Source organism: Podarcis tiliguerta (assembly GCF_965153285.1).
Source record: "Podarcis tiliguerta genome assembly, chromosome: 7".
NCBI classification, from domain to species: domain Eukaryota; kingdom Metazoa; phylum Chordata; class Lepidosauria; order Squamata; family Lacertidae; genus Podarcis; species Podarcis tiliguerta.
In genome coordinates this window covers 20,410,521-20,423,463 of record NC_139540.1, presented here as the reverse complement: position 1 = coordinate 20,423,463, position 12,943 = coordinate 20,410,521, and the positions used below count along the sequence as shown (strand labels likewise).

Below are 12,943 nucleotides of genomic sequence, written 5' to 3'. Positions count from 1 at the left end.
TGTATCAAAACATAGCATTGATATAGATATACCATAAACACTTTAACATCTACTTGCCTTCTATATATTTCTAGGAGACCAGCAATAACTTGCAACTGAACTCAACATATTGACTTGTCCCAGAAAAAAGGACTTTTAGGAGAAGGAAAAATGGTGTTCATCATCATCATAATGTCCACCACCTGTTCAGGTCCTCTTTCTCTCTTGCTTTCTTTACTCTTCTGCACCCTTTAGGGCACAGAGAGTTGCCTGAAAGCACACAAGGGAGCAGTCAAATATATATATATATATTAAATAAAATAAAAAGGCGGCATCTCCAAAATGTGGAGTTCTTTCCATTGACGTGCATAGGTGAATGGTGTGGTGGTATAATAGCAGAGACTCCCAGTAAAGACTGGGGTGTCCTAAAGCTTCCCAGTAAAGATTCCTTCCCAGCAAAGATGCTGTTACCACAAGGGACATTGGAAGAGGGTGGGCTTCTCTCTCCCCCACAGATTTTGGGAGAGACATTGGAGCACTCTCCATGCACTTAAATGGGGGAAGGCATGGATCCACCTGCAAAACAAACCCAGTTTTTAATCCCTCCTTCAAATTGCTCTGATTCAACTGGCCTGTGAAAACCATTCAATGCAACTAAAAGCTAGACCTGTCCATCAACTCAAAATATATTCCCACCTCTGCACACACTCCCTTCTTGAACTCTGGATGTTTTCCCAGGCAGCTTGGCTTTGTTTTTCAGGGTGGTAAAGCAACAGACATTGTGGGGTTGTTGTTGTTGTTGCTGTTGTTGTTTTAGGAGAGCCAAGGCCACAGAGCCAATCAAATTTAGCAAAGTCCTGATTCACTTTGAGACACCCTGTTAATGGTGCAATCTAACTTGGAAATGTGAAAACCTTCACTGAATCACCCAATCTTCCTTATAATTCAGAGAACACAAAGACCTGAGGCACAGTATATCTATACAGTGGTACCTCAGGTTACATACGCTTCAGGTTACATATGCTTCAGGTTACAGACTCCGCTAACCCAGAAATAATGCTTCAGGTTAAGAACTTTGCTTCAGGATGAGAACAGAAATTGTGCTCCAGCAGTGCGGCGGCAGCAGGAGGCCCCATTAGCTAAAGTGGTGCTTCAGGTTAAGAACAGTTTCAGGTTAAGAACGGACCTCCGGAACGAATTAAGTACTTAACCCGAGGTACCACTGTATATCTATATGCTGTATCTTAATATTTTGCTGCAGTTATAAATGCATTTTAGCAGATTGGATTCCAACCCCTTCCTAAAAAAAAAATTAAAAAATTTGCATTTACTTTCAAGGCATACAAGAGCCTGTAAGTACTAATTGGCATGATAATCTAGGACTTGAAAGAAGCAAAGACACATTGCTCCATTCCCCTATGTCTTTTGTACTGGCTCCCACCCTCAACCCCCCGCTTTAAGCTAGGCTGGCTTGAATGTATACAAGAAAGAAGTCTAATTATGCTTAACTTCCCTGAAGAAAAAAGTGGATAAATCTGTTACAAAGAGATGTTGAAAATACTCCCTCCATCCTTGAGCTACATATATGAAACAATGGCTGGGATCTGGTAAAAGAATTCGAGCTAATTGAGGCTGGCCACTGCCAGGCTTCATAAACCAGAGAGTGATTAATGAATAAAAAGTCATTAGGGAAGAAGAAACAAGTAATTCCATTTCATACAAAGATGGCCCAAAGGAAAATGAGTCATTAGAAAGGAAATCCAAATCCAAATTAAGTTGTGTAGTAATCAGCTGGTAGGAACCAGCAAGAAATGGAATTGTATCGTTTGTTAACAAGAGACAGAATATATTTTTTTAAAAAATATTGTTCCGTGCTTTTAGAACATAAGAAGGGCCTCCTTGATCAGGCCAATGGCTCATCTTGTCCTTCACTCTGATGTTATAGTTTGCCAATCAGATGCCTAGGGGGAGCCTGAAAGCAGAAGCTGAGTGCTTGAGCCCTGTCTCCACTTGGGATTGTCAGGTTTCATTTCTTAGTACTGAAAGTATTGATCTGATCTTTCCTATTCGAACTAATTCAAAAGAATTCTGGAAGCTCCTCTGTGTGAAAGAAGCAAGCAGAAGGTTCATGATTGTTTGGGTTATACCTTCAGAGAAGCTGAGTACAGCTGGCTTGAACTGGTTCTCTTATCTCTTCCAATTGAACTGGTTCTCTTATCTCTTCCAATTAAGGTCATGTTGATTATAAATATAAGCCAGAAGGAGCCTGGGTTTTACTTTCTCTTTCGATCTCTCTTCCTTTTGGTATGGTGTTCTGTACATAGTATGCTTAGTGTTAAAGTTTAGTCTTGTTATAAGTCTTGTTATAAGTTTTTGTAAGTGCTGCAACTGGATTTTTTATGGACTGCGCCAATCCTGAATGCACTGGATTTGTGACCATTATGCTCATTTGCCTTCGGATGAAAGTAAAAGCTCTGCTGGATGAAATATTAATTGCCTCCGGTCTATTTTTGGGGAACTCTGCTACTTGTTAAAGTTTTTTCCTCCTCTAGCACTGGCGCAACAGGGATACCCAGCAATTGGCATGCAGGGGCATATTGGAACATATTTACAGCCTTATCCTCCATGAATTTGCCCAATCCTCTTTGAAAGCCATCCAAGTTGGTGCCGGTGGCGATCACACAGGGTCCCCGGACATTTGACGGTCTATTGATCCCTGTGCCACCACTGTGCTTGCTTCCCCGCTGCCACCAACCCGTTACTGTCAGGTACACACTGACTCCAAACAGTTGTTAAAATTAAATCAAATAAACAAGTTTATTTTGTAAGCATTAACAAGTATGGTTTCTCAGTTAATTTTCTTGTCAGTTTCTTATCCTTGGTTTCTTTACCGGCCTATACCTTCCTAATACCTTCTGACTGATTATCTCAACTTAACAGTTTCTCTCACTCTCTTACATCAGACTAGCCCAACCCACAGACTTATCCTCCCTCTCTCTTCTCTAAATCCAGACTGACTTCTTAACAACTCTAACTCTAACTCTAACTCCTCCCCTTGGGTCCCTATAGGTTAGTCATTTTACAATTAGTTAACCCTTTCCTTATGAACCCAGTATGACGTCACACACCTAGGAGTGCAAACACCACAGTGCCCATTACTACCTTTTTGTGGGACTGCATTCCATCGTTTACCTTGGTGCTGTGTGAAGAAGTACTTCCTTTTGTCTTTCCTGAGTCTTCCAACAACCATCTTCATTGGATGTCCCCAAGTTCTAGTAGTGTCAAAGAGGCTTGATCTTCTCAGCCCTCAGAATACCAGCCTGAACTTCTGAATATTGTTCTACTTAGGTTTTCCCTCCTCTCAAATGTGGGCTACCACAAGAATGTACACTCCAAACACAGCAAAACACGGAGCCAACCAATGTGTTTTAAATGTTTTATTATAAAGGATAGGAAACCATGTTCCCATTTGTTCAAACTGAGATAAATAAACAGTAAATATCATGCTTGAGTTTTGACATTTCTTTTCCTTTATGAATTTTTTTTAAATTGTCCTTTGCAATACGATCTACACGATGGCATTCCTGATTTGGAGACTTTAAAAAAAAACAGAAGTAGCACACTATTGGACTTAAATGAAGACTGCTGGAATGAGAGAGAAACGTATGAAGGAACCACTGAGCAAAGAACAAGTTGGAACACAACAAACTAACCCTTCAGGCAGGATAATGCAAAGAAAAATACATACGGATACATCAATACAAAAGACCTTCTAAACTTGAGAGACATTGAGCCATCACGGTTACAAATAATCCTCTGGTCACCCCCTTGTACTTCCAGGTTTTCAGTAGGAAACCTGTGCAAACTTCTTCATCCCCATAAATGGAAGCAAAGCAAGCTGCCTACCAGGGATGAAGAGGGTGGATAGTCAACTTTCTTAAGCACAACATTAGAAACACTTGTTGAACATTTTTTTATTTCCTTCCAAAAGAGGCTCACGCTTCAGAGCAACCCAACTGTGTGCTCATTTCACCAGGGCCAGATTCCACTACTCTTTATTTATTAGTTATTCATTTCCATTTCTGAATCACTTGCTATAAAATAATTTGCAGCGATTCAACAGTTAAAAGATATATCAAACATTAGACACAGTGAGGTGGTCATCTCAAGTGACAGAGGCTGAGCGTGAGGGATTGACTGTGTCGGAAGGCAGAGCAATGTCTCTACACCACAGCCTGCCCTGCACTTCCTATGTTAGCCTGTTGTCTTCAGGAGTGGTGGAGGACATCAGACTTAAAAGAGCCTGCTGGATCAGCCCAATGGCCCACTTAGTCCAGCATGGTGCTCTCACAGTGGACAACTGGATGCCTGTGAGAAACAAACAAGCAGGATTTGAGCACAAGAGCACTCTCCCTTCCTTCGGTTTCCAGGAACTGGTATTCAGAAACATTACTATCTCCAACTATGGAGACAGAATATAGCCATCATGGCTAGTGGCCTGTCCCATTTAATGGGTGTGTGTGATGAGGGGGCACAAATAAAACCTCTTGGAGGACCAGATGTGGTCTGCAGCCCACAGGTTAGCCACCCCTAAAGTAACCCATTAATGATATATGAAACACAGTTGAAAGTCAGAGTGAGACTTGTTGAACAGTGCTGAACACGGTGTTCTTACAACAAGGACTTCCTGAGATGCTGATTTGTAAATGATTTCCCCCATAAGATGATCCTTCCTCACCCAGATACTTCTCATGGCATAGATAAGCTAGGATAATGATACCTTGATAGCTGGAAAACCCCTGATCTGCACATACACGTCCTGATACCTTGATAGCTGGAAAACCCCTGATCTGCACATACACGTCCCATGCTTTGTTGATAGCATTTGCTCAGTGCCGCACATGCACACATGTTCCCATCACACAGAAGATTTTACTGTGGGTTCCTTGAATTCCCATTCACATTGGTTTCCCCATTTAACTTCTCATGCACACTGGAGCTCTGAAGTCTTGTCAAGGTTTTGTGGACCTGATAAGTTCCTATGTATTCTGAAAATGCACATAGATGAATGCCAACTGAGCAAATAATATTGGATGTGGACCACATGGTTGCACATACAAATGTATGGCCGGTCAGCTTTCTCTGATCCCCATTTTCTTAAAAAGGATGGCTCTCAGAAATAATGGAATGAGACTAATTTTTACGTGTGAATGGTTATCTCACCCATTTCTGCAAGAGAAGGACCACATGGTCTGTGGAAGAGTACATGGTTTAATACCTGACATCTGCAGGTAGAACTGGGGGAAACTCACATCTAAAACCCTAGAAAGATACTGATAGTCTGCACAGAAGCAGTGCTGAGCTAGAGGGACCTGTATAAGGCAACTTCCTATGTATGATATTTTTCATGCACATGAGTCACAATAAATGAAGCATAGGTGTGTTTCCCTTGGGCCATATGTCTGTCTGAGCTGGTCGACAATGTACACAAGGAAGCACATGAAATTCTAGAAGTGCATACATCGGAGGCAAGTTAATCAGGAATCAACATTGTAGTACTAGAGCACAACAATCCCCTTCCATACAACTACCGAAAGCTACAAGTTTATTGCCGCCCTACGTATGGGACATGATTCAGATGAGCACTTTTAAGTCCCATTCATTTCAAATAAAAGAGTCACGCATAGGCTTAATTTTCCCACTGAAATTAATGCCTTTAACTTTGGCTACTCTGTGCCCATGCCCACTGCAATTACAATACATAACTGTAAGTATTCCCTTAGTTCTCCTGTTTTTACTATTTCACAGCAGTAACTGAAGCACACCAAAGAACTGATAGTCTCCTGCTTAACTTATTTTGCAGATTAAGGATGAATAACATAGAGAAGAAATGAAGGTCTAAAAGCAATTCAGAAGTAATTAACTCTAAAATGTGCACATGCAAAAACAACAACAAAACACTGCTTCATGAACCAAATCCAGTTGGAATATGTGGTTACGCCATCTGCATCCATGCTGTATATTTCAAAGGAAATTCCATTTGCAAAATAACCTTTATTTCACCTTACAAAATATCTGGGTTTGACATTCAGGCTTCATTTGCTAGAGGCCAGAGCCGTAACAGTCAGAAAGAAAAATCCCTGGTTTCTTTTGTTATCATGCTATAAATCCCAGTTGAAGGATTATGCCAATTATCAGGATTACCTACATTCACCCCAGCCATGCAGGACCATTGGCAACTCCCTGCATATTGCTCTTATCATTCTCTGTCCATCATGATTCACAGTCTCTTTATTGGGGGCATGTTTCACATTTGAAACTGACTTAATGAGAAATTGCTCCAACATACCATATTGATCCTACATTAAAGAGACGTTATCCATCTAAATGGTGTTTGCTGATACCAAGCAACGCTTCGAACGACCATCTTTGTGTTTCTTTTTTAAGGCACGTGTACCAATTAAAATAAATATCGGTTGTGCTTTTTTTTTGCATAGATTCTGTGCTATTTCCTTCACTGACAAGCATTCTTTTCTCCATGGATGATGGTAGTGATGATGATGATGTATTTCTGCTTTACAAAATTTCATCTAGTTTAATCTGGCAGTTTTGTACAAGCAAACAAGCTTCTGCTCAAAGTATTAGGTTCATTTGTGGCAACCGAACCGTAATGTTGTCCACTGATCTGTCGCAATAAACACCTTCGCTAGTCCAAGCAACCACAGTGTCATCTGCATCCTGGTGTGTTGGGTGGTTACTTGTGTCCGTTTACTGCAGCCTGTGACAGGGAAGATCTGAGTACTGATGGGCAGCTGCCATTTGATGCTTTCAGGAAGTCCTCACCCTCTGCTTCTGAAGGTCACATACGAAGTTCTTCAGAATATGGTAGCTATACTGCACATTGTTCTTGCTTTTGCTTGGTGCGCTTAAAAGTCTAAGGGCCGGATCATCATAGTTGTGGAACGTAATGAATAACTTGGGCCTTTGAAGTAGTGCCATTTGATTCCATTTATTTTTCCATGGTGCTGCCCAGCAGAGTAGAACATTCCGTTGAGATTGGAAGGCCCACAGGCATCAAACCACCATCCTGAAATCATTAAGAACAAAACCATTAGACCATACACCAACATGTAAGCATGCTCACTTTGGCTTGCAACATTACGCTGGCTGGCAAATGTGTAGAATCCAACTTGGTAAAGGCTGTGGAGGCCATGGTTTGAGTTTCTTCTTCTTTTTTTTGAAAAAGAAGAAATATTTTGAGGTTGGGATTCTAAGAACTGCGTGAGTGGCTACATAAAAAACGGTCATAATAATAGAAATAGGAGACTGTTTCTGAAAGTGAGGGAATTTTCAAAAAATATTTTGTTATGTGGCATACAGATCTGCTTCTCTAAAAGAAAGGAACAACTATTCCGGTGGATATTGCAAACGTACATGCATATCTATAAGCTGATAAATTTTCATGGGTGCATCTGCAAATCTATTCTTTCATGTCATTGTCTCTAAACTTATGGAATAGAGCTCTTATGCTGGGCTGCCAGGCCACGTGAGCAAACTGAATGGGGTTAGGATCCAGCTAAGTCCCCCCTCCATGGTTCTGCCCCTGCTACACCCTTGGAATGCCCTTTTTGGGTGAATTATGCTTGTATCAGCTCAGCCAGCTTTGGTTCAGCCAGCTGAGTCCTGGCTGAGCAAGTTACACCACCATATTTTCAGCCTAAGCAGAGTCAGGGACTTAATCAGCTGGGCCAGAGATCCAGTGCATCCTAAATTGCTCATCCCAGTGAATCTTGCCATAGGATTGCTCCCTAAATGTATGAAAGAACTGCAAAGATCTTTTTTAAACAGGGAAGCTTGTTTCTTTACTTGCTTAAGAAGCATACATGCTCCAGCCGTGTTTGTGGGGTATCACAACATTTCCTTCTTGAAAGCATAAAATCATGTGAGATCAAGTTTTGCCCTCTGAAGATTTTTGTTGGGTTGTTTAAATCTTTGTAGCCAAGCTTTAAAGAGGTAAACAATGGCTAAATAAATCATTCAGAAACAAACATTTACAGACTCTTATTCTCGATGACACTCACTCAAACAAACTCAACTCGTTTTAATTAGAATACAGGGAAGGAACATATCACTTTACTAGCACAGTTTGGGAAAAACAGAACTTTGTGCTTTGCAGGGGGTTGGACTAGATGACCCTTAGGGTACCTTCCAACTCTACAATTCTATTATTCTAAATCAAATCATACCCCCTGCAGTGCAGAAATCACTGCCAAAGATTCCCTGACAGATAGCCATCCAACCTCTGCTTAAAAACCTCCAACAATGGAGAGCCCATCACTTTCCATATGTTCATTCCACTGTCAAACAGCTCTTACTATCAGAAAGTTCCTCTGAATGTTTACAGTGGTACCTTGGGTTACAGAAGATTCAGGTTACAGATGCTTCAGGTTACAGACTCCGCTAACCCAGAAATAGTACCTCAGGTTAAGAACTTTGCTTCAGGATGAGAACAGAAATCACGCAGCGGCAGTGGGAGGCCCCATTAGCTAAAGTGGCACCTCAGGTTAAGAACAGTTTCAGGTTAAGAACGGACCTCCGGAACGAATCAAGTTCTTAACCCGAGGTACCACTGTACTTGGAATCTCCTTTCTTGTCTGCACCCTTCGGATACTTGAAGATGGCTATCATATCACCTCTCACTCTTCTGTTCTCCAGGCTAAACATAACCAATGCCTTCAACCATTCCTCATAAGGTCAGGTTGCCAGACGCCCCCATTTCCCGGGACAGTCCCCGGATTTACAAATCAGTCCCCATACAAAATCCATTGAAGTGGAAAAGTGTCCCTGGATTCATTGAAAAAAATCTGGAAACCTTATATAAGGATTGGTTTCCAGACCCTCTATCACTTGGTCACCCTTAATGATATGTTTGCAGGCATAGAATCACGGGCTTGTAAGGGACTTTGGAGGCTGTCCCATTCAACCCCCAATGTTTCAGAGGCCTGACTGACCTCCCGTAGAAGTCGAGCAGTTAGTGTTACCAGGACCATGCTGTGGAATAGTCTCCCAGCAGAGATTCAAGAGTTATGCTTGCTATTGACTTTCAGGCATCTCTTGAAGACAGGCCTATGCAACAGTATAATTTTTTTCATCAGCCAGTCACTTTAACAATCATTTTGTACCGTTTATATGGTGTTTTATACTTTGTAGTATATATTATTATACACTGCCTTGTTATATTGTATGAATTGGTGTTATATAGCTACTTTTATAAACAAATACAGTCATACCTCGGGTTACAGACGCTTTGGGTTGCGTGATTTCGGGTTGCGCACCGCGCTGAACCCAGAAGTACCGGAACGGGTTACTTCCGGGTTTCGACGCTTGCATATGAGCAGAAGCACTAAATTGCACTTTGCACATGTGCAGAAGTGCCAAATCGCGACCCGCGCATGTGCAGACGTTGCGCTGCACTGCGGGTTGCGAACGTGCTTCCCGCACAGATCACGTTCGCAACCCAATCATCCACTGTAAATGCATAAAAGCCTTGTTAACACTGGTTTTACCCACTCACCCTTTCTTTCTGTTGTTTCTTATTTCCACTCCTTTTTGCCCTCTTTGATACCCCCACCCACCTACCGCCAACAAAATTTAGATTGTCAGCAGATTTGTGGCAGGGACTCGCCATGTACATTGATGAGAGAATAAAATAATGTGGACGTTCCTTCCCCACCTCATATTACTTACAATTCTCCTTCCTCCCACCCCCCAACCTCTTTCCAAGCAAATCAATAAGGGATATGTGAAACTCCTGTGAGAACTGTTAGTACTCGTTCCAAAAAAAATTGGGCTACCCTCAAAAGCTGGTCACCTGAAAAGGAACCCCCACATTAGCCTTGAATTTCAGTTTAGGTAACGTTTCAGCGGTCACTCTAGGAGCCAAGCTAAATAGTGTGTGGGAGATCTCTGACCGGATCTCCTGAAATCTTTTCCTTTGGTTAAAAGCAGCCACCGTGGAAGCAATTTCACTTGACTTGCAGTTGCAATGGTGGGGAGGGGATATTAATTCATCTCGCTAAGCTAAAACTCTGCACCCCCATTGGAAGCTGCTGTTTAGGTGGCAGGAAAAGCTATCTATAACATGGAATATCATCACCATTACCACTTTAAGAGTCGTGGAACATCCTGAAAACTCTAGGAGGTTAAAGGTGATGACCTCACAGAACTATAATTCCCAGCGCCCTTAACAAACTACAATTCCCAGGATGCTCCATGCTTGTCACAGTATTATTAAAGTGCTTTTAATGTATGGATTTAGGTTATATCCACTGCTGATAGCAGTTTGGGGACATTTTCATCCAAGCAAAGCAGACTGAATCCAAATTTGCTTTTTACCAAATTTAAAAACTATCATGGTTCCCACTCACATCAAATCTAGTTTGGCCCTCAGACAAACTGTTCCTTCTACAAAGCACAATGGGACCTGCAAGACAAGAATTCTGAAGCAAAGCAATGTATCAGAAGCATGGCTTTACTCATTACAAAAGCCCTTTTTTTGAAAGGAGTATATAGCAGGGCAGCTTAGGTTTGTGCTCTTGGGGTTGAAGGCTAATAACGAAATAAAGAGATTTCCCCATCTCCCAAAGGGGAAGGCAGCCAGTCTGCACCTTTTGTTCCATTTAAACTAGAGGTTGCTTGTTTTGTGCAGCAACACAGCATCTGTGAACCTGCTGGAGGCATCTGCAGGGGAGCCTAGCAGAGCCAAGTAACAATCAAAACTGAGCACACACAGTTAGCAGAGCGGTGTGAGATTTCTTTGACTCCACGGAACAACACGGCGTCTTCCAAACTGAAATGCTTACTAACTTTTTTTTTGGAAGAAAGAATAATAAAAATAATAAAAGGCACCTTTGGTTTCAAGGATTCCCGTCCTATCTCTGGAGATGCAGGGGAATTAAACACAAATTTCTTTTTTTGTGGGCAGAATGAGCTTCCCATGCGGCTTGTGCACTTTGTCAGCAGATCTGGTCCTCTGCATTCCATCCAAAGGAAAGGAGTCCTTGTTTTCTTTTTTAACCAGTGGTAACAATGATCAGCGCATAGCTCCAAGGTTTACGCGACTCTGTGCATTTCGACCAGAGTGAATTTATGACTTGAGCCTTGCAAAGTAATTTCTTGCATTATTTTTTTCTGAACAATACTTTGTAGGCTCCCCACCCCCGAAGTAACACTTCATAACAAGATCTTTGGGGAAGGATCATTGCCAAATACATTCTGGCATTCTGCTATTTTGATACAGCTGACCTCTCTTTGATTACAAAGCTATACCTAAGGGGCTAATAACCAAAGAAAAAGAAAGCAGCAGAGCTGATGTTTGACTGTAACAAGAGCATAATCTTGCAGAAATTTAAGACAAAGCTAAACATGGAAAAATCTAATCCTCGATTTCCCCCTCCCCCTTTCCAGAGCCGAGCCTGGAAGACATAAGCGGCTCTCAGCTCCATTTACACTGTCAGGAGTATGGACCAGGAAAATGGTATCTATTACCATTCGACTTCACAACAACCATCATAGCATGAAAGACAGACTTTCTTCGGGGATATTTTTCTTTTCTGAGCAAGGCAACCTAAACACTGTGTAATCCCAAAGCAGCCCTACATGACAGACTACCTAAATTATGCCTACAGGAACGATCTGCTAAAGTACGTACCACATTTAAGGACTCCCGGCTGACTTGCACAATTAAGTGGGGTCTCTTTTATAGGGTACTGGAGACATGTCTATTACGGTTTATCTATGTGGTCCAGCTCACACAAACATGTGTTGTTTATCCCTTCTTGACTGCCCCATCAAATCATTGCTCTTTTGCTTGGATGAGCTATCACAGTTTAATCCCCTCAGAGAAAACCTGCATCTCATGCAATTCCAACTCAAACAATGCTTTTCCAGTGAAGATGCTTCACACATTCAGCTGAGAGATCAAGTGAAATATATATGTAGGTGGGAAGCAAGACAAAAGTCAGCACATGCTGAAACAGATCCCAGGATGCTAACTTCCTGCCTTCCTGCTGACCTGGCTACAGGACAGATCTCCACATTTCCCCCATAGTTTCAAGTGTTTAAAAGTTGCCATTGCCTCAATGGTTCGATTTCTGCTAAGCAGCAACTGCAACTTATTCTGGAGAATAATGTGAGGACTGGTCTTTTTTAAACTCTACTTATGGCACTATCCCCAGCCCAGCAACAGTAGACTGGCAGATAACTGCACAGATAAAATGGGGAAAGGGGAATTGCAGCCTGTTAAATTAATCCACATCCGAATTGCAGCCATCTCTCCTACAAATCTCTGAATTTTTCTCATACAGCTTAGGGAGTGGTGATTGACTAGATAGAATTGCAATCAGCTTCTGAGCTGGTCCATTTCATCCCCAGAGATATATTATACTGCCAGAATGATTCAATATAACTGGAAGGGTTTTGCATTGTTCTTGGTGGTTCTATCATTCTAGATTTTTTTTTTATTTTGTTGTTTTAAAAACACTTCAGATATTGTTATGGCCAATGGCTTCAATCATTTCAACAGTAAACATTTATTCATTCATACCAGAAATTATACTGGCCTAAAACAATCAAGGTTTGCTTTTTATGGACCTGTAGGGGGAGAGCAAGAAATAATTCTACTGATGTTTCTAAATCCTCATCCTTCTGTTTAGATTACTAGTTGAGCATCTGCTGATTTTAATTCAATATTCCTAACTAAAATATGTCTCATTTATTGGAACCACAGCGTACCCTCCAACATTTCTCTGATGGAAATAGGGATATCCCATTCCATAATAATAATTTTACTATTTATACCCCACACATTTTACTGGGTTGCCCCAGCCACTCTGGGCAGCTTTCAACATATATAAAAACATTTTTTTTTAAAAAAAAAAAAACCTTCCCTATACAGGATTGCCTT

At 41.4% G+C, this 12,943-nt stretch overlaps 1 protein-coding gene across 2 annotated transcripts in view; it reads right to left on the bottom strand.

Annotated features, from left to right (window-relative positions):
* Window positions 1–2,768: 2,768 nt before the first annotated feature.
* ANGPT1 (angiopoietin 1) overlaps window positions 2,769–12,943 on the bottom strand; it is a 161,815-nt gene continuing 151,640 nt past the window's right edge. For both annotated transcript variants that reach the window (XM_083450598.1, XM_083450597.1), the window contains one exon: window positions 2,769–7,066. In XM_083450598.1, the coding sequence (XP_083306724.1) occupies window positions 6,906–7,066 (161 nt within the window). In that variant the 3' untranslated portion in view covers window positions 2,769–6,905. The remainder of the gene's footprint in view (window positions 7,067–12,943) is intronic.